Source organism: Carcharhinus amblyrhynchos, chromosome 3 (assembly GCF_965287045.1).
Source record: "Carcharhinus amblyrhynchos chromosome 3, sCarAmb.v2.hapA, whole genome shotgun sequence".
NCBI classification, from domain to species: Eukaryota; Metazoa; Chordata; class Chondrichthyes; order Carcharhiniformes; family Carcharhinidae; genus Carcharhinus; species Carcharhinus amblyrhynchos.
This window is the reverse complement of record NC_137326.1, coordinates 98,582,466-98,607,472: the sequence shown is the minus strand read 5'-3', so window position 1 is coordinate 98,607,472 and position 25,007 is coordinate 98,582,466. Positions and strand designations below refer to the sequence as shown.

Genomic DNA, 25,007 nt, shown 5'->3' with positions numbered 1-25,007 from the left:
GTGGCACTGGAGTCACATGTAGGCCAGGCCAGGTAAGGAAGGCAGATTTCCTTTTTTAAAGGACATTTGTGAACATGCAATTAATTCTGCATTTACCTTCAACTGTTGAGAATGTAAAAAGGTTTAACCCAAGAAGGTTACTGTGGAGTAGCTTGTGCTGCCTGATTAACAGCAGCAAGACTTTAACAGAGAAAATGACAAATATATGGGGCCTGGATCACATTTATGCAGATATTATGCTGAATTTCTACAGCCATCTTGCAAGCAGAAGTTGACGTCCAAATTTCCTGTGGCATTTATTTGTTCATACCAGAACTTTAGGACCGACCTAAATGGGCAAACACAGCATCAATGAGCAATAGTGAATAGGCTGCTGCCTTTTGCAGTGGTATATTCAGCAAGTACATGATTATTCAGAAGGCTGCCTGGTCATTCTAAATACTCCATTATCCTATCTTATAATGATGTAAATCAGGATTTTTGTGAAAACTGCTACTCTATTCCTTCCCTAAACCACTTCACCTCTTCAATCCACTCTTATCTTTAAACTACCAAAATTTGACTTCAGCTTTTGACTACCCTTCCTATCATCTCTGTCTCAGGGTTAATGTTTTGCCCGATCATGTTTCTGTGTAGTACCTTGACTCACGCTTTTAATCTAAAATATACTATATAAATGAAAAATTGTTATTTTAGTAATAAACTTGAATACATATGCTGAACTTTATTGAATACATATACTGTTCTGAATCCTGAACAGCTAATTTTAGCTCATTTTTAAAACAGCAACATCTTAAATAAGCAATTTAAAAAAAAACATTTTAAGTATGTTATCTTAACTGCTGTCCCTCCTATTTGCATCAAAATCAAGATTCTTCACTCTAAGGCTATTTTTCCTTTTGGAGCTGAACTCATAACACACTGAATGAACACCAAGTTATCCTTACCGACGATGTCAAGATTCTGCAGCTATGAATTCATTCAATTTTCTTTTCCTTTGTCAAATCATGTTTTGATAGCCAAGTACATGGTTAATAAAACATCAGATTCTAATATACAAATGTGTTCCATTCTTTGTAGCAGCTTTGATTCTTCTGTAATTATTCATTGAAAAACAATACAAAACTCAAGGCACTAAAACTGTGGACCCAAATTGTAAATACCCAGTTAAATGACACTGATGTTCATATCAGAGAAGCAGTAGTTTAGTAAATCTAATCTGATTCAATTATTTAAAATTAATGAAAAATAGGGAAAACTCAATCTTGATTTTTTTTTCATGAAAACTCAATACAAGAGCAAAATCTTATGACATGGATATACAAAGCAACTTAACCACACTTCAATAACCAATATACACTTCAATAACCAATATACAATGACCTCTTGACAATGAGTTTCCTGCCCATTTGGACCCACCACCTTGAGTCATAAACATTCACTGGTTCTATTATCCAAAGTTGATCTCATGTGGGTAACACAAGGCAAAGTGTCATTGAGAGATGAATAACTTGCTACTTATTGTTAATCAAAATATCAAACTGAGGACAATACCATTTTTCTTCCCCAAACACCAGTCAACTGCCAACTTTCTTTACAAAGAAAGTGTGAATACATACTTATGGGTTAAGCCTAATCATGTCTTTGTTTAAAATTAATATTATTTTAAGCGAAAACATTGACAATAGCATTTCAGGGTAGAACTGCTTTGAAGTGTGGCACAGTATTCATGATACATTTGACAGCAAGTGATAAGGAGACTGGTGGAAACTATGTTCCTGGCTAGTCAAATGGTGTGAAAATTGCAGATGGCACTCCCACAGTGTGACTAACAGCCTGGATTTTATGGCAATTTTCTCCTGGTTAGTACAATGTTGCAGAATGTCAGATACACATGTTCGAGTGTCAAGTTCTCAACCTTCCTAGCAAGAGGGGATATGTCAGACCAAAGACTAGGTGATTAAGTAGTGAGATGGGAGTAAGCAAATAAAACAGAATTACTCATGCAGTAAAAGGAATGCACCAAGAGCAACAGGAATTGATGCACTGTGTGCATTGCTAAGAGATAAAATTATGATCTCAACCATACAGTGAACAAAAAAAAGGATTCACTGATGGACTGAAACAGATATTTTAAATAACAACAAATCTGTCAATAATTTCAAAATACAATTTTGAAGGATGCAAAAAATAAATAAATTTAAAATAGATGTAATACCAGTAGATGTAACACCAGTAAATGCATTCAATAGCCTACACCATATTTAGTTATGTCACTACTCCTCTGATGTGGAAAATTCTCCTGCAGGGAAAAAAAATCATAACATGGCAAGAAATCAAATAAATGCACAAAGTCATTCCATTCTCCAGGCACTTGATTTTGCCACACGACCAAAAATCAATGACATGTAGGTCAGACACAGAGAGCAAAAAATAAACCAATATTTGCAGCTAAAGTAGATACATTTTCTGGCAATGTATTCATTTGAGGTATTCCCATCTGATAACCAAGAGATGCAAGGTTTCAAAAGAAAAGATAACGCTGAAATCATGCAACGCTTCGCTAACATTCATTTCTAACAATGGGTTTCGTTTAAATGAAAGCTGGCGGGCGGTGGAGAGATATTTTCCACCCGCTCACAAGTCTTTTTTTTAAACCTAACTGTAAAACTAGATGGGCTTTTCGGATTCATTCACACAAAAAAAATGAAAGCAAGGAGAATAATAAAATTAAGCAAGAAACATTCAGGTACCAACAAGCTGGGGTGGGCTAGTCAGAAAGAAAGAGACACGGGGTTGGGGAGAGAACAGGAGCTGATATAAATCATCCCCAGCGCCCATAACAGATGACTATCAATAACCTCCAACACATATACTCAAGTACACCCTTAACAAGTCAGGCAGTCTCCCCAACTAAGCAGCACTTACAAACTTTCTAGTATCATTTCCTTAAGCCCCCATTCCGGGGCCGGTAATAGGTTTTCATTGACAGTGCTGAATGAAATCAGACAAGATACAAAGCAGCCACACTTGTCCCCTCCGCTGAACACAGTGCCACTTTTTCTTTTGCCACATCAAAGAACAGGAGAATGCCAAGCCCGTGGGGATTTTTTGTTTTTTTTCTAAATATTTCTAATAGTTGAACTTCAGTTAGATCTGTCTTGGTCAGATTAAAGGAGACATTGAACGATTATACCTGCAGCCTTCGCTCTTCTCCAGGTTGCAGCTAAGCCGCTTGCTACTGGGGGTTGCTACAAAAAATATGCATTATCGGTGGCCCCGCCCCTCCGGGCTCCGCCCCGTCGCGCGCAGCCTGGGACCTTCCCATTGGTTAATCCGCACGTCAATCAGATGGGACGTTCTAGCGCGATGCACACTGGGACTTGCAGTCCTCTCCCCGCCCCCGCGCAGGCGTGGTGATGGAGCGGAACTACAACACCCGGCAGGCACCGCGAGGAACCCCTGGCGCTGATTGGCTGCAGGACGAGGAGTTTCCGGTCGAACCGCTGCCGACGCTGAGTCTTCCTCCTCCTGATCGGCGGCGGTGGTGAGAGGAGTCGGAAAGGTAGAGGCGGGGGGAAGGTGCGGGTGACCGAGTCACCGAGAGCCTGAGGCCTTGAGAGCGGGTTGCGTTGGAAGGCCGAATGCGTGTGGGTGAGTTCTTGTCGCCGTCCGGCGCAGTGAGGGAAGGCGGGGGGTGGTGGCCTGGTCCGTGCCGTCCGGTCTCCCGCACTCGGTGGAAAAGGTTTCCGCCCTGGGCCAAGGGCTCTTGAGGGGCTTCCTGACCCCGGGGAGGGGTAGTACCGGGCCTAGGCAACCAACACCCCAGATGGGTATGAGGCGGTCAGACTGTGAGAGGATTTCAGGCAGTTTTTAATGGAGACGCAACTTGGGCAAGTGTCAGCCCGGAATCGAGCTGCTCGGAATGTATCTAAACAAACCTGGGTGTGTGCCACAGGCTCAGTATTCAGCCATTCGTGCCTGTGTGTGTGTAAGAAAAGACCCCACCACTGGCGTCTCACAGACAGCTAGGCCATCGAAGCCTGTATTGCTCTCTCCCAAACTTAAATCACACGCAACTGCTGTCCCTCGGAATTTTTATTAAGTTTGTGCGAAGTAAGATATCCTCCTAAAAGGGACGGCTGTTGATTGGTTAATGGAACCTTGAAAACAAAAAGCTACAACGTCTTACCTCCAGGATTTCAAATGCACCCATAAGGTTTTGCTTTTTACTCCATTTGGAGCAGCTGCCTATTCTGTAAAACTGTAGGTTCGTAACCATAGTTCTGGATAATCTGCTGGGAAAACATCTGATGGAAAATCAACAGTGAGTGATTTACCTCTGCTTCATTTGATGACTAATTGCTAGACCTCCAAGTTGGGATGTTTTGTATTTTCATTTATATCTTGGCATTAGACTGATATGTCGCTTGACAAATCTTGTGTATGACTTTCATAATGCTGTACGTTTATGTACAGTTTTTGTTGGGGAAGGGCTTAACAAAATTTGGACATTCAAATAAGAGAAATTACAAGTGGCAATCAGTAATTTAGTCAGAGGTTTCATTTTAAGAAGGGGCAGTTGAAGGTGTTTAGAGATGGGATTCCAGAGGCTTGGAGATTGTCTGCAAAGTTCCATCCATGGAACGTGATGGGCATGCAGCAAATCTGTTATGGTGGGGGTAGCTTTATGTGGTGCACTTTTTGCTGATATTAATCTGTGCAAAGTATGTTCTGTCACAGAAGTGACATAGTGATTATCAGTTGGCATTGTGGGTTGATTGCGTTGGCACTTATTGCCTAAACGCTGTAGCCATCAATTGTCATGGTAGTACATGCTGGTCAGTTGGTGATGTTGCAATTTTCCTCTTGTCAGCTCATGTCCTCAGCTGTGAAAATATATGTTTAGGGTCTTCCTGTCACACTTGCAAGCATCCATGAAGTGGAGCTCTGAATGTCTTACTTGTCTTCTGGCTCTGGCCACCTCACCATATGGAAAATATTTGGATATGTGTCCAACTTCCATCTTGCAAATGTCCTTAAGGCAGTGACGTTGCCTCCCTTTGAGCGCTAGCAAACTTAGGAGATTTGCTTTGGAGAGGACTGTCCAGTTTGTGATTTTGCCATTTCCAAAAACGTGCCACAAATAGTGAAGATAAAAGATTGCTGAGCTTTCTTGCGTAAGATTGCAAGTTGTATGTTTCAGAGCCCTACAGATAGTAAGAGCATTTGGCCCTACAAGCCTAGCTCTGTCATTCAGTATGATCATGGCTGATCATCCAACTTAGTTGCCTGATCCTGCCTGCACCCTGCATATACTCCTTTTTACCCTAAGAACTATATCTAGCTCCTTGAAAACATAAATTGTTTGGACTTCTGAAGTAGCGAATTCCATAGGCTTACTACTCTGGATGAAGAAATTTCTCCTGTTCTCAGTCCTAAAAGATGTATCCCTTATCTTTAGACTGTGACCCCTGGTTCTGGACTCTTTCACCATCAGGAACATCCTTTCCTTCATCTACCCTATCTAGTCCTGTTAGAATTTTATAGGTTTCTGAGATGCCCCTCAACTCTTCTAAACTCTAGTAAACAAAATCCTAATGGACTCAATTTCTCCTTGTACATCGATCCTGCCATCCCATGAATTAGTCTGGTAAACCTTTGCTGCATTCCCTTTATAGAAAGAACATTCGTCAGATTAGACAAACAAAACTACACACAATATTCAAGGTGTGGCCTCACCAAGACCCTGTATTATTGCAACAAAAAATCCCCACTCCTATGTAGTACACATCTCTCACCATGAAGACCAACATACCATTTGCTGCCTTTACGTTCTGCTGCACCGTGTGCTTAGCTTCAGCGACTAGTGCATGAGGACACCCAGATTTTGTTGCACACAGAGAATCCCTACAGTGCAGAAGGAAGCTTGCACTTGCAACATTCCCACCTGGGATCTATTCCCGTAGCTCCATGTATTTACCCTGACACTAAGTAATAATTCAGTATGGCCAGTCAACTTAACCTGCGTATCTTTGGACTGGGGAAGAAACCCACGCAGACATGGAGACACCATGCGCAATCTCCACACACAATCACCCGAGACCGGAATTGAATCTTGTGTCCCTGGTGCTGAGATGTGGCAGTGCTAACCATTGTGCTGCCCACATGTGGCTGGTCAAGTAGCATTTCGGATTCAGCAACTTCCAAACGTGCAACCATTACCACCAAGAAGGATGAGGGCAGCATGTGCATGGGTACGCCATCGGCTGCAAGCTTCCCTCCCAAGTTTTGGAACTAAATCACTGTTCCTGGATCCAAATCCTGGAATTCCATTCCTAACAGCACTGTGGGTGTACTTACACCACAGGAACTGCAGCAGTTCAAAAAGACAGCTCACCACCCCTTTTAAGGTTGTGCAATAAATGCTGATCTAGCCAGTGGTGACTACATCCCATCAGCCAATACAAAAAATGACATACAATTCACAACTGAATTTGCTAACCACTCCCAGCAGGATTTATGTGCATAAGAGCAGAACTGTGACATCTGACACAATAGTTTTATTGATGCTTATGGTACTTGTATAACTTGCACAGAACAAGTTACTTGCATAGGAGGGACAATCTATGAGTCACTAGCTGAGTTTCCATTGAGTGACTAGTGTAACATTATAAGAAGAGTTCTCTGATGTGCAGTATTTTTTGTCGTCGCATTTGGTCTGGATGGATTGTCGAGCTTGTCATCTGATCTAATAATTCCTTCCACGTTTGCAAGCAGGGAAGAAGGTACAATCGCCCATACTGGAACAAATGGGGGAGGGGATGTTGTACAAAAGGCCAAGTCTTTTGCTGTAATCATGCCTATCATGAGAAGATGAAATGGCTGTTGATGACTGATCAGCTCAGCCTGTGACATTGCTGCAGAGGTAGAGATTGCAGTCCAACCTTCAGCTGCTTCACAATGACCATTGCTCCATCAGAATATCAGTAGTGGGGGTGTTCTCTGATTGCAAAGTCATCCGCTTCATTCGCAACTACTCATATTGAAGTAGTCCGTGCCTGGATGACATTCTGGCCAGTATCATTTGCAGAGTGCATACCAGGCAGTGACCATCTCCAACAGGAGATAAGCTCATCCCAAGACGTTCAGTTGTGCTGTATTTGCTGAATCCCTGTTATCAGCATCCTGGCTGGTAATTATCATTAATCAGAAACTGAAATGGACAAGCCACATAAACACTTGCTATAAGGGCAAGTCGGGGTGAAAATTTTGTGGTGAGTAACTATTCTCCTGACTCCCCAAAGCCTGTCAATCATTTATAAGGCACAAGTCAGGAGTGTGACGCACACTCCAAATGCCTAGACAAGTGCACCAGTTCCTGTGTACATCAACCTACGATTGGCTTCTGCAGTGCTCTCATTTGGGAATGTTTTGTCTATTTTCAAATCCCTCCATAACCTTGTCTATCTGGATAATCTCTCAATCCTCATTTGTGCTTCAATTCCAGCCTACTTTGCCATGGTTTTTATTGCTGCACGAGTGGTGACCCTGCCCTCCAGCCTCCTCAGCTGTAAGCTCTTGATCTCTTTCCCTGTCTACCTCTTTCATCCTATACGTCAACTGGTAATCTACCACACCTGTAATGAGATCACCATGTGTGCTCAATGTCAAATTTTGTTTGATAGTGCTCCTTTGAAATCTCATGAGACATGTTAAAGACCCAATATAAATGTAAGTTATTGTTATAAAGCTACTCATAATTAATTCTGTTGAAATTTTAAAATATGTAATGCCAAAAATGTAGACTTTATCATAAATTTCCAAATTTAGCAACTATATTTAGTTATTCAGTAACTCTTATTTAACAGTTAAGACTAATATGATTACAATGAAAATATTACCTCCAGATTTAAATGAATTTTAATACTTTTATCTGAACGGCTTTGGCCATTTTTGGAATTAATTTATTAACGTTTTTGTATAAACATTGCCAAATCAAGTTAGCTTTGAATGTGGTCACATAAATTTAATTCTTTCTGGTTGATTGAGATTAGTTATTTTGGGGCCTCGCTTTTGAGGGAGACTTTAGATTCAGCAGTGCATTGCTCAATATATACTCAATGGGTTCTGTTATGTGGCCAGTGAAGTAATATCTTCCTTGTTTAAGTTCCACCTTAACGGCAGAATTACGTTCCACCTTAATGGAAGAATTGGGCAACATATTTTCACTAATTTACAAAAGAATCACTTTTATGAAGTTGACTTTGCCAAAAGTATTCTCAGCGATGTAGCTACATCTTGGGCTGCAACATTCCTGTGGATTTAATTTGTCATTTCTTGTTAAGGGCATTTACAAGGTAAAAGATTACTGTCCTGGATTGAGACAGTACATGTGACATGTTAAGGTATATTGCCAGACCTGTTTGCAAGTTTAGTAATATTAAAAAAGAATTGTAAACATTAAAAAAGAGTTATCAGTCCTATGCTGTGCTTTGGAAAACATGCCAAGTGTTTTCATGCTGTATTCTGTAGTTCATAATCACATTGGCCTGGATTTTGCAGTTTCAGTAGTGGTATAGGAATGGCAATTGCTGTTCATTTTGTATACATAATTTCTATGAGCTTTTGCAATTTGCAAATAGTCAGGCAGCAACTGCATTCTCTTCCCAGAGGGGACCTGTGTGAACAGGGCAAGCAACGGCTTGTTTCTCTTCTGCCAATTCGATTTTTAGAAACATTGAAGAATCCCTACAGTGCTGAAGAGACCATTCAGCCTATTGACTCTGTGACAGATTATTTTACCCAGCACCCCCATCCCTGTAACCTCACACATTTAACATGGTTAAGCCAGTTAACCTACACGTCTTGGAACACTAAAGGACAATTTAGCATGACCAATCTACCTAACCTGCACGTCTTTGGACTGGGAAGAAACTGGAGCACCCAGAGGAAACCCATGTGGAAAATCTGACCCGAGGCCAGAATTGAATTGAACCTCGATCCCTGGAACTGAGAGGCAGCACTGTGCTGCCCACTACGTCTTTATTGAGTCTGAGTCTAAACCAGAAAGCGTAAGTTACAGTAGTTAATTCAATGTCAAATCATATACAGAAATTGAAATCAAAACAAGTGATAATAGGGGAGGTAATGGTATTGTCAGTTAAACTAAAAATCCTGGTTAATGCCCTGGAGACTGGCATTCAAATCCCACTGTGGCAGTTGGTGAAGTTTGAATTCAGTAAAAAATCTGGAATTAAAAGTCTAATGATGATCCTGAAACCATGGCTGGTTCTCTAATGCCCTTTGAGAGGAAATCTGCTGTGCTTATCTGTTCTGGCTTACATGTGACTCCAGATCCACTGTAATGACCATAAGACTAAGAAGTAGAAGTAGGCCACTTTGAACCTACTCTGCCATTTAGTAAGATCATGGCTGATCTGACACTCACTAAATCAACTTTCCTGCCTTATCACTGTAACCTATTGATTTTGAAACCTATCAATTTCAGCCTTGAATATGTTCAAGGGCTGGGCTTCCACAGCTTCCTGGAGTAAAGAATTCCAAAGATTTGCCCGCCTAAGAAGAAATTCTACCTGAAACCCTTCTTAAATGAGCACCCCCTTGTTCTGTGTCCATGCCTTCTGGTCCTACATTCTCCCATGAGTGAAAACACCCTCCTAATATTAAGTTACTGTAATTCTGTGATAAATGCAGTCTAAACTTTCTGGAAAAAAATTAGGCTTGTACATTGCTATACTTTAATAATGCAGCAAGTCTTCTTACTGCGGATCAAACTCTGTGGTTAACTTTTATAAGTGTGGTGCATTTCTTCAAAATTGAAATATTAGTGATTTAAAACTTTAAAATTCTTTCAGTCTTTCCTTTTAATAACATTATTTCCCCTTTGCTTTCTATATCTGATTTGACATTGGATTATTTATTCAAACTGACACTTTGTGCTGCTTGTTAATAACTCTTCAACTGCATTAATTAAGGAGATGGTTTCCAGTTGGAGTTGGTGTTCAGAAATGGTTTTCTAATTTACAGTAAATTCCAGTGCAAATTCCCATAACCAGTTTGCAAGTCAAATCGCCAATGAGAGCAAAATCGAGACTCTAGATCCTGAAAGTAAAATATGTAACATCTAATTCAACTGCTTATTCGTGCTTGCGAGTTCCTAAAATTTAATTGAATCGAGTTGTGTATATATATATTTGTATTTCTGAATAGATTCTTTTTAAAGAGAAGATTTACATTTGTGTAGTGCATTTTGTGTCTTAGGATGTTCCAAAGCACTTCTCAGTCAGTTATGTATTATTTGTTGCTGGCCTGCAATACCTAATTTGTATATACCAAGATCACAAACAGCAGCAAGATAAATGGGCGAGTGGATCTGTTTCGATGCTGTTCATTCATGGATAGGTGTTGGCCAAACCAACAGACGAGTTCAGTCTATTTTTCAAAACGTGGAATAGGATTTGATATGTTAGCCTGAAGAGGCTGGAAGAATGCTGGTTTAAAGTTTAATTCCATGGATAGAACCTCTGCTAGTGCAGCATGCCTTCACTACTGCATTTAAATATCCCTTTTAAATTGCAGTGAGACTTCAGCCAGACTAAGTAAACTTTTGTAAATATATGACTGCTGAGCTAAGCTGACTAAAAATCCAAACTTTTTGATAATCAAACATTTTGATGTTAGGAGTATCTTAGCATATATTCATGCAAGAGAAAGCAAGATATATTCAAAATATGATTGAATAGGAGCCCTGGAGTAAGATGTGGGTCTGCAAAATTAACTAATACATTTTTAAACTAAGCTTTAAATGAGTATTGTTGTGTTTTTGACACTAGCTTTGTGTTTTTTGATGAGGTAGCAGAAAAGGTAATATGGTTGATATGGTGCATATGGGCTTCCAAAAGTTATTTCATAAAGGACCATTTAATAGGTGTCTCAATAAAGTGAAGCCCATGGAGTAAAAGGTAAAACTTTTTGTAGCCTGGGTTGGAAGTTGGCCGAGTGAGAGGAAACAATAGTGGTAAGCAGTTGTTTTTCAGACTGGAGGGAGGTAGACAATTGGTGTTCTCCTGGGGTTGGTATAAGGCCTATTGCTTTTTAAAAAATCTATGTTCATGACTTGGTTGTGTTGCTGTCAGGAGAGAATAGAATGCCCAATAAGGTGGGCCACCAAGCTCATGAGGAGAGTAGCAGGCTTCACAAGGTAGTCTCCCCACCTTTAGAGAGCCTGCCACTGGTAAAATGCTAGGGGTAGTGAGAAGGGATCTTTAATCAGCCACCATCTTCTGGCAGAGTGCCATGGTGATGAGAAGGTAATGGACATTCCAACTGTGCCTATTTTACAAGCCTTTAACATGTGCCTAGAGGGCTGGTAACGGTTGAGAAAGTGGTCAGATATAGTCCCAAGTTGAATGGCTGCCTCCTGTGCTGGAATATGTCAATTATTCTATGAATCCTCCACCTTCTTCCATTGGGGAAAAAAATACAAAAGTCCGAGGTCACGTACCAACAGAGTGAAAAACAACTTCTTTCCTGCTGCTGTCAGAGTTTTGAATGGACTTAGCTTGTATTAAGTTGATCTTACTTTACACTCTAACTATGACAGTAGCATTGCATTCTGCACCCTTTTGTTTCTTTTCTATGAATGGTATGCTTTGTCTGTATAGCACGCAAGAAACAATACTTTTCATGGTATGTTAATACATGTCAATAATAACGCAAATCAAAAATCCCTCATTTATATTGTGCAGTTTCAAGGGGCATTTATTGCACAACTGAAAGTAGAACCTTTGACAAGCGTGACTTGAATGCTGCAATGATTTTGAACGTTCATTTGATTCTGGAACCTGGATTTGAATTGTGCCCAGTTTCATGGAATTAATTTCTTTTAACCTGGTTGTAAGAGTTCTGTGCATTGGATCAAGAAAAGCCTCATGCACCTTGGTCCTTCATGTAGATGTGCCATGTAAAACTGCCCTTAACTTGGCACCAGCTGATGAGCTTACTCAATTTTAAAAGCAGCTGATGTATGGGAAATGGCAAAGTTTTCACAGTTGCCTTGTGAATTCTAGCATGAGAAACGAAGCTTTGTTCTGCAAGTGGGTATGTTATTCTTGGTTATAAAATGCGTTGAAGTATTGAGGTTCTGAAAGGTGCTGCATTAATGCTAGATTGATCATTCTTTTGAGTAGGCTCATTATTGACCCTCCAAAAATGAGATGTCCTGTTTCCCATTAACAAATTAATAACATTTGAGAACTTATGCAATAGTGAGTTTTATGAATTGTTTAAGAAAGTAGTTTGTATGTTTTGCAAGACATTATAATTTGCTTTTCCATAAATAATTTAATTAAAATATGTGTGAAGTGACTTAGCTTTTCTTCGGCTTTGCACGGTACTGCATTGGTCATTACATTCACAACTGTACATCACAATCAATGTATCATACAGTCAAATCCTGAAATTTACCTATCACCAGAACCTCAATGTTCCAACACAGTTTTTTTAATCAGTTGGTTATGATCTGTTTCTTTGCATACTCCAAGGTTTGATATTTCGCTGGGTTTTGGTGTAGAAAATTGTTAATTTGCTGCAAGTTCATATCCGACAATTCCAGGTTCCTACAGTTTGATTCTTAATTCATATTTACAATGTTTGAATAGTAACTGGTTATAGTGTTAAACTTTTTCATGTCCCTTAGAGAATTTACTGTTATTGCATTTAGCCATATTTTATATAAAGTGTTGTATCCATTTTGGTCAGGTTAGCTCAAAGTTGAGTATGCACTTTCATCTTCTTGAAACTCACCTGACTCCTCGTTGGTTCTACACGCATCACTAAATCTGCTCAAAGATTTGTATTTAAAACATCCCAAACTTCCATTGAAATTAATAACAAATCCCTGCTATTCCATGTGTAGATGCTTAGCAGCCGATGCCAAATATAGTCAAACCTTTTAATATTTATTTCATGTTTTCTTCATAGGGTAGTGGCTCCTTCTTGCATAAGGAGGAAGAAGAAGACTGGCTTGGCAGTGAATGCCTTTTGTAGCACTTTTTCAGCAATAGTGTGAGATTAATCAAGGATGACAATGGAAGAGATGAGGAATGAAGCAGAGACAACCTCCATGGTTTCCATGCCACTTTATGCAGTGATGTATCCAGTGTTCAATGAGGTAGATATTTTAAGTTCTGGTAGACATTTGACAATCTATTGTTTATTTGGCTTTCTTGAAGGCCTAAAATAACTGTGATCTATTTTGGACAAATGTAGCTAACATTTCTCCTGAAAATGACAGTAGCATAGAAGTTGACTGTAACAAAAAAACAGTCTGATCCAAAAGAACGTAGAAACCATGCTTGAGTAATATGTGATGGAGAAACAAGCAAAGCAGATTTGAAGATCGATAGTAACAAATAGCACATACGACTATTGATTCTGAAGTTCTGTCTAATTCAGTAAGTGTGACTGACAGTTTGAATGAAAAATTGGCAAAATAACAGTTTTTTTTCAATAGCTATGTAAGTATTTCTGAATGATATACCTATGCTCACCTCTGCAAATCTAGTTTGAGATCTGTTCTCTGAACATTTTAAATTTTACAATATAAATCGTTGCAACTTAAACATTACTAAAATCTTATTTTTTGTTGCAGCTGGAGCATGTTAATCTATCTGCTGCACAAACTCTCAGAGCTGCTTTCATTAAGGTGAGCTTACTTGCTGTGACACATTTATGCTAAATGTACTGCAGTCTATAATGCTGTGTTGATTTGGTTACTTTTTGAGTACTTCAATATTGTACTTTGCTTAGAATGTAACTTGGTCAGAAAATTCCGTTTTCACTGTGTTTGAATTGAAAGCTATTTTGCCCAAAGTAAAAGTCATTTGAGGATATTCCTTGGGTTTTTAAACTTTTTATAACTTGAGTGAGAGGAGATGGATCAAATAATGTCCCTATGTCCTTGGACTTGTTTCTGCTTTCCAGCTCATTAATTTTGAGAATTTTTACAGCTGAGAATCAAGCCGACAATATTTAAGAATAACATGGGTGACACAGTGGTTAGCACTGCTGCCTCACAATGCCAGGGACCCGGGTTCGATTCCTTGGGTCACTGTCTGTATGGAGTTTGCACATTCTCCCCATGTCTCTGTGGGTTTCCTCCCACAGTCTGAAAGATGTGCTGGTTAGGTGCATTGACCTGAATAGGTGCCAGAGTGTGGCATCTATGGGAATTTCACAGTAACTTCATTGCAGGGTTGATGTAAGCCTACTTGTGACTAATAAATAAACTTTACTTTAAAGAATATAACTTGCTATGTTGAAACAGCAACTTCACTGTTGGGAACCTGGGTAAACCTTTGTTCTTTTGGAACCAAAAAGATCTGAAATGGCGACAACTTCGAAATATTAGTTATATATACTGTAGCATTAAGAATTTTGTTTTAAAATCAACATGCCTTAATCTACCTGGAACATTCAACTCTGTCAAAGAAGTAAAACACAGTACACTAGTGATCACTAAAAGCTAATGGTAATTTGCAGTGGGAAATAATTAACTGATTCAGAATAAATGGCTTAATGTTTGCATAAAAATAGCAGGTGGAATCTCTTAATACATTAGATTTTCATCTGTGAACTTTATTGATCAGTGTTTCTACATTTTTGTATACTTCAAGTACCATAATGTTGCACAAAGTCATATTTAGAATAAGGATTTCTAAGTTGACTTCTTTTCTTGAACGGTGTAGAAAATGAGTAAAAATATTCTTTGAAACCCACTTCTTGATCACTTTTGTATCCGTTGTATGGAAGCAGAAACAAAATTTTTCACTCTCAAATGCAGAGCTATTTAAACAGGCAATTCCACTGTGCCAAGTAGCTTTACGTTTTGTAGAATGTCTGAAGCAAACATTAAATTTCCCCTATGTAGGTTATTAAATTTTCTCTGCTTATTAAGGGCTGAGTTAGTGTTCTTTGCATTACAAATATACTTTAAATTTAACCCGCACATCTTAAAAAAATGTAGATATTTTCAAAATCATGGGAAGTAGCGAAAGATAAGTGGATTTGGTACTTCAAATATATGTATGCTGCACAATGATTTAATATACATACATAGTAGTAGAGATGCTCGGAGTTAAAAATGTCATCTGGTAGAATTATATTCACTGAAATAGAATGTAGCCCAGAATGAATGCGAATGACCCCCTTATTTCCACATATTTTTGTCTTATGATGCCTAAATCCACCCAAGTTTGAATACATGCATCTAGATTTAATAATACATATTGCAGTCCTGGACAGAGATCAAGCAAAACATTTCCTAAGAGATGATCCCTACCTCACTTTTAGCATACAAACTTTTTAGAAACAGATCTCATACTTTTTAGCGGGGGTAAGATGTTGTGTTGCTTTTCCACATTGATGCTTGCTCTTTCTTGAACTTGATTTTTCTGATTTATTTTTGTTTTTGCAAGTGTCTTTTTTTTTATTGACTTTTTTTTATTGGTCATGGTCTGGATAGTGCTTTTTACAATGTTTCCTGCTTTTTTCTAAATAGAGATGTACAATTTTACATGTTTTCATGTGCTGAAGTTGAGGCTTCTCTCATCTTAACTTCTGAAGTTCCATCAAATTATAGAAGTGTGCTGCAGCAGGATTGCCTATTGGCATGGAGTGATATTCAATTAAGGAGTGTACAGCATTTTAATTTAACTTCACATCATTTACTAAGTCAAATGGGTTTGTTAATGGGGAAGGACTGTAACTAAACAGAGACAAGGAAAGTTGTTGCCAATGATCACTTTGTATCCCCACAACCTTGTTTTCTAACTGCAAAGTGTAACTGAACTTCGTATTACATAATTCTATGGGAAATATATAAGAACATAAGAAATAGGAGCAGGAATAGGCCATCTAGCCCTTCGAGCCTGCCCCGCCATTCAATAAGATCATGGCTGATCTGTCGTGGCTCAGTTCCACATTCCCGCCCTCTCCCCATAACCCTTAATCCCCTCTCTTATCAAAAACCCATCAACCGGCGTCTTAAAAATATTTAGTGAGGCAGCCTCCACCACTTCAACGGGCAGAGAATTCCAGAGATTCACCACCCTTTGAGTGAAGAAGTTCCTCCTCAACTCTGTTCTAAACCGCACCCCCCTTTATCTTGAGGCTGTGCCCCCTAGTCCTACTATCCTTTCTGAGCGGGAAGAGTCTCTCCACCTCTATCCTATCCATCCCATTCATCATCTTATATGTCTCAATGAGATCTCCCCTCATTCTTCTAAACTCTAACGAGTACAAGCCTAGTTTATTCAGCCTCTCCTCATAGCTCAACCCCCTCAACTCCGGCATCAGCCTAGTAAACCTCCTCTGCACTCCCTCCAAGGCCAAAATATCCTTGCGTAAGTACGGCGCCCAAAACTGCACACAGTACTCCAGCTGCGGCCTCACCAATGCCCTATACAGCCGCAGCAAGACCTCCCTACTTTTATATTCAATCCCCCTCGCTATGAAGGCCAGCATCCCATTCGCCTTCCTGACCACCTGCAAGCTACCTTAGGTCTGCTTACTGTTTATTCTAAATACTCAGTTATAATAATTTGAAACTCGTTTTTAATGCTATCAGTTAATTTTCTCATTTTCCAATTAAAATTAGTTGTATGTCATTCAGCGAATATAATTTTGCTTTGCTATTAAATGTAATTTTTGTCAGGATTCAAGTTTTGTTTTACTGAAACACATTCTTGTAGTGTTCTTAAAGAATATTGTATTTTGTATATCAAAGTAATGGTGGATCTAATGCCAAATCCCTGATACATTACTATTGTATTCACCGTTCTGATTTAGCAAGTAGCTGATCTTATTTACACATTAGAGCTTTGACTAGAGAACAGTGGACTACAGATCAGATTAAAAATTGGATTAACTTGGACGTATTTGGTAAATGTCATTTGTTTGTGTAGCGATAATGTGTCCATACAGCATGTAAAGCAACAAAGCCTTATTCAGTTCTCCTGGCAGGAAAAATCTGTCTAAGTACAGTTGGACTATTTTGCTTTATCTGTTTGTGTGCTAATTGTCTTGGGAATGGTATGAAATAGAACTTGTTTTTTGACCTATCCAATATACCTTTGACCTCCGGTTTTGCTTAAATTTTTGAAACGTACTTTATCTGAGGCACAAATTTGATCATTTACACAGCAATCCTCCACATTACCTGCCTTGCTTGATGGGTATAGAAAACATAATGAAATCCTTTTTTAAGTTGAGGCTATTTTGTAAGCAAATTCTTTTGATAAACTAGGTGAATGTATCCAAGCCATTATGTCTATCTCCCATCCAAAAGGGAAATTAAATGGAACTTCAAAATACCTCTCCGAGCTTGTGTCTTTGATTTCTTTTTTAATATAATTTCTGGTATTCATTATCAACTTCCAAAGCTATTTTGGTCGGCAACTAATAAATGAAGTGCGCTAGTCTTTGCTCAAAAACCCTTGTTTGTTATGAACTAGATCATGACTGACCAATTCTGGTCCATAATTCTGCTTGAATCATTTTTTGCCAAAGTCATAAAATTAAAAATGGTTGTGTGATGCAGAAATTTGCCCTAATACCTTCATTACCAACTAATCAAAATTCACTTGACCAATATGGTGTAAATTTAATGGAATTGGTGAGCTGTGTGGCTTAAATCTGTGACCATATAAATTGTTAGACAAATAATTGCTAATAGATGATGCAGAATGGAAAAATGCATTGCACTAAGTATTTCAAAAATAAAATCTGCACATATTTATTTAATTTGGTATTAGTACATTTGAGTGGTGATCTGTATTTGTACCGAAATATCAAACTTTCTTTACTTTTACTGTCCTTGTAAAAAGGTTTTATATAATTGCTTATGTCAGACCATCCATAACCTCATTAAAAATAATCATCCTTTACATATGATAAACTAGAGCAAAATATAATTGGATTGGATAGTATACTGTGCATGTTCAGAAGCACTTGTTGAATTGATGACTCTTTCAATTTAGGCAGAAAAAGAAAATCCCGGTCTCACTCAGGACATCATAACCAAAATTCTGGAAAAAAAGAGCGTGGAAGTTAATTTCACTGAATCATTACTGCGCATGGCAAGTGATGACGTTGAAGGTATGATCGACTATTCTCTTGTAGTCTGAACACAAGGAATCAGAAATCCCCTGTACTAACGTCTGTCTGGATGTTTTTCACTTAAATACATGTCTACATTTTCTAGACAGTGCCCCTTGAATCTGTCAACATTTAGACTTTTGGAGATTGGAACTTTAAATTTTGTGATTCCATTGATGCACCGGTTATTTTTTGAAAGACTAACGTACATTATGCAGTGCAAGCAAGAAACGTCTACAATGATGCAGCCTGCCTTTTTAGTTGAGTTCATCTATTTCTTATGCTACTAAATGTTACTACGGGAGTGCATTTGGACCACGGTAGATTGTGATGGTCTAATATTTTTCAAAGAGCTTGTTACCTGGTATATACATTCTAATTTGGGATTTATGTGCAGAGAAAACACTTGTACAGAGCACTTTTTCTTGAGAGCAATCTAGTTTAAGAATGTTATAAATGACCATTGTGTTACTCAATTTGCAAGGTTTGAATTATTTAGAATCAACTGTGGCAAAATATTTCCATTTGTTATTGAAATAATTAATCTGGAAATTGAGATTTATGGTCTGATCAATAATGAGCCTCTGATATAGATTGGAAAGATGTCTATGGACCTGAGTCCAGAATCAAAAACTCACCAATTGTGTGCACTTTGGCAATCAAGTAACTAATCTAACTGAAGCCGCTGAATGACTGATGTGGGTAATTAAAAAATTATTGGTGCTCACTAACCTGTATTGATTCAACGCTGTCTTGATTTCAGATTTGTTCTTGCATTTAAATCTCATAATTTCCTCAATCTTCTGCAGTTCTCCACTTTCTAGTTCCTGGTGCATCCCCCACTCCCGCAATCATGACCACTGGAAGCCGTGTCTTTGACCGTCTAAGCCTTGAAGTTTTGTCCCTAAATCCCTCCCCCTCTCTTCCTTTAAAATATTCCTACCTCCTTGACAGAAGTTTTGTTATTTATCCTGATGCCTCCTACCGGAGGAAGCATTTCTGTAAAGTATCTTGGGAAGTTTTTGTATGCTAAAGGTCTACAAGAAGTAGTTCTTATATTGTTAGTTTGGAAAAGAGTAAATAGAAATGTATTTTGCATTCAGCTGTATTATACATGATCTAGGAATACTTGATGTGGCAGGTGTGCCTGAATGGAAAGCGCCCTTTTACTGTAATCATATCTCATCACTCTGAGTACAATTCAACCACTTCCATTTTAAATACTGCAACATGCCAAATAACACAAAAATTGTTGCAGATGATGTCCTGAGTGAATAGTTCTGCTGTAGGTTAAGTTCAGTTAACTCTTAACTCTCTGGACATTAAGCATATGGTGCCGATATATCTTGGAAATACCTGTCAATTTAACCAGAATGTGTATTGCAGCTCCATATTTACAATACCATAACAAGAGAACTTATTTGTACATCTGGAAGGATAACAGTTAAGTGCCTAATGTGAGCTTTGCAAATAATATGGTATTTCCACAAACTTATAAAACTTGCATAGTATGAGATTTGATTTCTGATATACTGTACATATCAGAACATCGTATACACTTATAACTGCAGTTGGATCCACTTTACTGCATCATGTAATTAGCTGGCACTAGCAGCTCCTTTTGTCTTTCCTGTAAAATTAGTGAATGGTTCACATTGTGATGCATTAAGTCATGTTGCAGAATAGTAGTGTGATGCAAGTACTGTTGATGCATGCTGCCTCAATGTTTGTTCCAGGCTTCTGAGATAGTGGTAAAGAAGCATCTCCATCTATCTTCAGTTTTGTATAGATTCATTGTTTAAAAAAAAAACATTTAATAAACTCAGATCTGGAACTCAATGAACCTGCAGGAGAATGGGGAGAGCAGATGATGCATAAACTGAAAAGTACCATAATTTACAAAGGCTAACTTGGCATTGCACTCAATACCTGACCCAAAAAAAAGTGAAAGAAGCTCTTAATACTTTATGTATTAAATCCTTAAAATTTTAGAATTTTGGTCTCTAATCGCATAAAGTCTAGTCTCTGATTTGGTACTGATTCAAATATCTGCGTTGTTGATAGTTATGTACTCAACCTGATGAAGCTTTAAACTGGATGTCTTCTTGGAGGAGTTTGGTCACCTTTCTGAACCTAATTATTATTGTTCCCTGAGGTTCTGAGAGAAGTGGAATCTTCTATTTACACCTTTAGGTTGGAATTATTCTATACCTTATACTGTCAGAATGCTACCTGGATGATTGCAACTCCAGCAACACTGAGGAGCCTGGGCGGGAACTTTCCGGTCATTCATGATGACAGGTTCTTCTGTTCTTGCCAATGGCACGCCCCCTGACTGATGTCCTCTGCCATCTAGAAGGAGAAGGGCAGCAAAAGCATGGGAACACCACCAGTGTAAATTCGCTTCTTAAGCCATGCACCATGCTGAGTTTGGAACTATATCACCTTTCCTTTGCTGTGTCTGGATTAAAATTTTGGAACTCCCTCCCTAACAGCACACTGAGTGTTCCTGCAACGCACAGACTACAGTGGATCAAGAAGTGGCTCACCACCACCATCTTGAGGGAAATTTTGGATGGGCAATAAATGCTGGCCTAACCAGCAATGTCTCCCATGAACAAATAAACAACAATGTTTAAGGCAGTGTCTTTTTAATTATCTGGAGTTGTGACTGAAATATCTATTCTTCTTTTGATGAAGTAACAGCATAAATAAATTGGTGACTTTCAGCTCCAATTACTATTTTGTAGATTTTGCAAGTTTATTTTCATACAAAAGGAAATTATTTTACTTATTGTTCATCTTCATCTAAAGCAGTTTTCTGAAATATATTTGATTCTAAGAGGGAATATAGGTAACGCCAGGTCCCTGTTACTGTAATTCCCCTTGTTGGAATAGTTTTTTTATTTTCAGTTTATTTCCTCTATATTTAAAGTGATCCTTATTAGGTGTCAGTGGATTGTAAAAGTCCCAAAAACCACAACTGGAAATCCCATAAAATTCAGGTACAAGTCCAAAAGCTACTTTTATATTGTTGTGATGCTGTTAGCTTTTGCACTTCGAGCAGGTAACTACTTTATTCATTTTAGCTGGTAGCTGGGAAAATGAGATTTCTTACTATTCCCAGCTGCAGACTCCATTGAATATAGCATGTTTATTTTTGTTTACCAACAATGGTCACTTGAGATCCAGATATTAACCTAACATGACACAACGTAAGATACAAGAGCAACCTGAAAGTGCCAAGATCATGCATGAACATCATTATATTAACACCCTGATTTGTAAGTATTTCTCTTGTATGTGTCACATTCTAATGAAAAGACAGGAACATTTTTGACAATATCTAAATGAAATTATTTATTTTGTTAAAGTGATTTTGTATGAAAGCTGTTTTTTCTCACCCTATTATTTTACTCTCATAGAGTATATGATTGACAGGCAAGAACCAGAATTCCGGGAGCTAAATGAAAAGGCCAGAGCGCTGAAACATATTCTCAGCAAAATTCCTGATGAGATCAATGATAGGGTCAGATTCCTTCAGACAATCAAGTAGGTATCTTAGATTTGTCAAACTGTGCATCAAATTTTGTGTATATTGCATTTACATTTCCCATTATTTCATCTAACAGCTTCAAGTATATGCTTCTGATTTCTTCCTTCTGCACATGTCCTGTTTCTCCTGAAATGATCTCTGCCACTGCCTAAGCTTTGGGCAGGAGCAGTTCCTGCAAAATATAACAGGTCTCTAGGCAAAGAGTTTCTCTTATTTCTTTATTGGGTTTATTTGTTAGCCCCACACAAATGAACCTAACTTTTCAGTGTACCTTACCAAATTTAGGTAATCCTAGAGCCCAAACCTGTTCATTCTTCTTGAGTTGTTATTTTTTAGTTCTTATATCAAACTTTTGAATCTTTATTTGCACTTTCTCCAGTGCTTCCTTATTTTTGTAATATAGAAAACAGAGTTGTGTACAATACTGAAGTGTAGTCTAGCTGAGGCTTGATGTAAATTTCGTATAACTTCTCTGCTTTCCAGCTGTATTCCTCTAGAAATGAACCCCAGTGGCTTTGCATTTTAGTAGCCTTGTTGAACTAAGTTGATACTTTCTAATTTATGAATCTGAACCTCTTACCCCATCTCATTTAGAAATTTTCCAAGTGACTTCCCTATTCCTTCCAAAATGTTTTTAATTGAAGTTCACTTGTCACTTTACAGTTCCATTCTGCAAGTTATGAATGTCTTGTATTTTGCTGCAGTCTTCCTTGCTATTAACTACACCTTTCAAAATAAAACTTATCCACTAATTTTGAAATTGTAGTTCCAAATCTTGAATCCAAATCACTTACGTAAAAGAAAAGTAATAGTGACTTCAGCACCCATCCTGATGGAACACAGTTTTCCATTTTCCACCAGTTTGAGTAAACACCTTTAACCTACTATCCTCTGTTTTTCTTTAACCTACTCTCTGAATCTAAGGGCTAAATTTTTGCTTTGGAGTTGCATGTGTCAAGAAAGTCCCTAACTCTACAAACCCATAAGATGGTGATTTAGATAGAAATAACGTGCACAGGTATTGGGAAAAAGCAAGGGAATGGCACTAAGTCCGTTGGAGAGTCAATGAAGACGGGATGCACCAAATGGCTGCTTCCTGCGCCTTAACAATTTTGTGATGAGCAACTTCTAATCTGGCATTTGTCTGATGGTAGCTGGTGTCAGATTTCAAAACACAATTAAAGCAAATGCTGGACGTTAGCTGCGTTAGGTGTTAGACAAGTTTTCTGGAGTAGCTTTTCTGATTTATTTTCTTTGCCCAAGTAAGTGGCACTACTGTTACTTTCACAAATCAGTTTAGATGCTAAGCGTAGACAAAAACATAATTTTGTGGGCTGGAAGAAAAGGGTCAAATTATACACCGGGTCAACTTGTATATCGTGATTTACTGTATTTTAAATCTGGAGGAGTTGAAGTGTGACATCCGTTTAGTTGGTAATTTCTGTTGTATTTGCTTTTGTTTACAGGGATATTGCCAGTGCAATAAAAGAGCTTCTCGACACTGTGAACAATGTTTTCAAGAAATATCAATATCAGAACCGTAGAGTAAGTATTGTAGAAATAATCCCCGAGTGAACCTATAGCACCAGTTGCCAGTTACACCAAGTAATTGTTGCGGGTGCAGAGTGGTTAGTGTTCTTCGTAGATTTGCACAGTACTCTAATCTTCTGACCAGCTGAAAAGCGCTTGAAGTTTCATAGTTCAAACTGTTCCTGCGACAGCAAACTATGAAGCTGTATTATTTCTATTTCATTAATAACCATGTTTATTTCAAGTCCTGTAAATGTGAAATTTGTGATACCTCCACCAGTGAAAATTATACTGAAAGCATCATAAAGTACTCATTGAATTTGGAAGGAATAGGGAAGTATACTGTAATACCAAACTGATATCCATGAAATTAGCTCAATGTTGCATGTATAACGTGTATAAAATATTGAAATAAGATCCCCATTCATTCACAACCAATGACAATGTGTATTTGGATGGTTTAACTTTAGGTTTTTTAAACATATATGTTATGTAAATTAAAAGTTTGGATTAAATTGAACTTTTATTTCTAGGCACTTGAGCACCAAAAGAAAGAATTTGTCAAATACTCCAAGAGCTTCAGTGATACTCTGAAAACCTACTTTAAAGATGGCAAGTAAGTATAACAGTAACATAAAACATTTTTTTGTTGCTGTATGAATTATCCTGCAAGCAAAGCTTACTGTACCAGCATAACTTAAATTTAGAATGTGTGGTTGCCACAGCAGTATTAAAGTTAAATAGAAGTTTTAATAATAGTTGATACAATTGAGTAAAACGATAGAAGAAATAGCCTTTTGTTTCCATTTGTGAGACGAGGAAGAGTCGAGGGGGTTTGGCTGTCTTTAGAATGAGTGACATTTGTGCTTTACAAAAGGATTAGTTTGTGTAAACAATATCCTTTTAATGGTGATGTTATCTGCATGTGACTATGAGCTCAGAAATGGTTCACCACATTATACTTGCTCATGTTTCCAATAGTGGAGAGGTCCAGTTACAATTTTGTTTAAATTTTCTTCTAAAAAGCCAGCTTTTGCTTTCATAATGCATTTGGATTTACTTCGAGTAATTTAGAGTGGAATGAATATATATATTTTGGAATCTTGTACTTAAGTTACATATAGGACAAAAATCTAGACTGAATTGACATGATCTTTTGTTTTTAAACAGGGCGATTAATGTATTCATGAGCGCCAACCGGTTAATCCACCAAACCAACTTGATACTGCAGACCTTCAAAACTGTTGCTTAGAACCTCCATTTGTGAAGCTTTTTAATTTTCAATCTTACAAGGTTGACCTTTATGTAAATTTAAATAGTTACAACTGTATAAATTAACACATCCATTTCAGGAAAATGTTGAATAAAATAATTGTCAACTTGCACCATATTTTTGTAAAACATTGTAGCTAATCATGATTTCTCATTAAGGAAATATTACATAACTTTTGCTATTACTATTGTATCCAAAACGAAGCCAAAAGAATTTGCGCCTTAACATATCGTAATGTAACATTCCTTTGTGTAAATATTGGTGTTCTGTTTCTGAAGTTAACTTGCTGGCAAAAAAATAAGTTATGTATTTAACATGATTAGTGGCAAATAAATAGTTTACAATCTGATTTACACTGTCTCTATTAACTGCAATTTATTATAAGGTGAGAGGACTTCACAATTATCTGTTTGTGGGATGTGGGCAATGCTCACTAAACCAGCATTTATTGCCCATCCCGAATTGTTC

At 37.9% G+C, this 25,007-nt stretch overlaps 2 protein-coding genes across 3 annotated transcripts in view; one reads left to right on the top strand and one right to left on the bottom strand.

Moving 5' to 3' along the window:
• Window positions 1-3,278, bottom strand: part of LOC145340958 (neuroserpin-like) — a 47,813-nt gene extending 44,535 nt beyond the window's left edge. The window contains exon 1 of one of the 2 annotated variants that reach the window (XM_080185569.1): window positions 3,197-3,278. The gene's annotated coding sequence lies outside the window, so the exon portion shown is untranslated. Of the gene's footprint in view, window positions 1-96; window positions 212-3,196 lie in introns of those variants that run through there. The other variant, XM_080185570.1, reaches the window with a different exon arrangement.
• A 221-nt stretch (window positions 3,279-3,499) lies between these two features.
• Window positions 3,500-24,888, top strand: LOC145340957 (programmed cell death protein 10). The gene is made up of 8 exons (XM_080185568.1): window positions 3,500-3,654; window positions 13,006-13,195; window positions 13,676-13,729; window positions 18,063-18,180; window positions 21,606-21,732; window positions 23,203-23,281; window positions 23,800-23,882; window positions 24,437-24,888. Exons 2-8 carry the CDS (start codon window positions 13,106-13,108, stop codon window positions 24,516-24,518), a joined length of 633 nt encoding a protein of 210 aa, XP_080041694.1. The 5' UTR covers window positions 3,500-3,654; window positions 13,006-13,105; the 3' UTR covers window positions 24,519-24,888.
• Window positions 24,889-25,007: the final 119 nt, after the last annotated feature.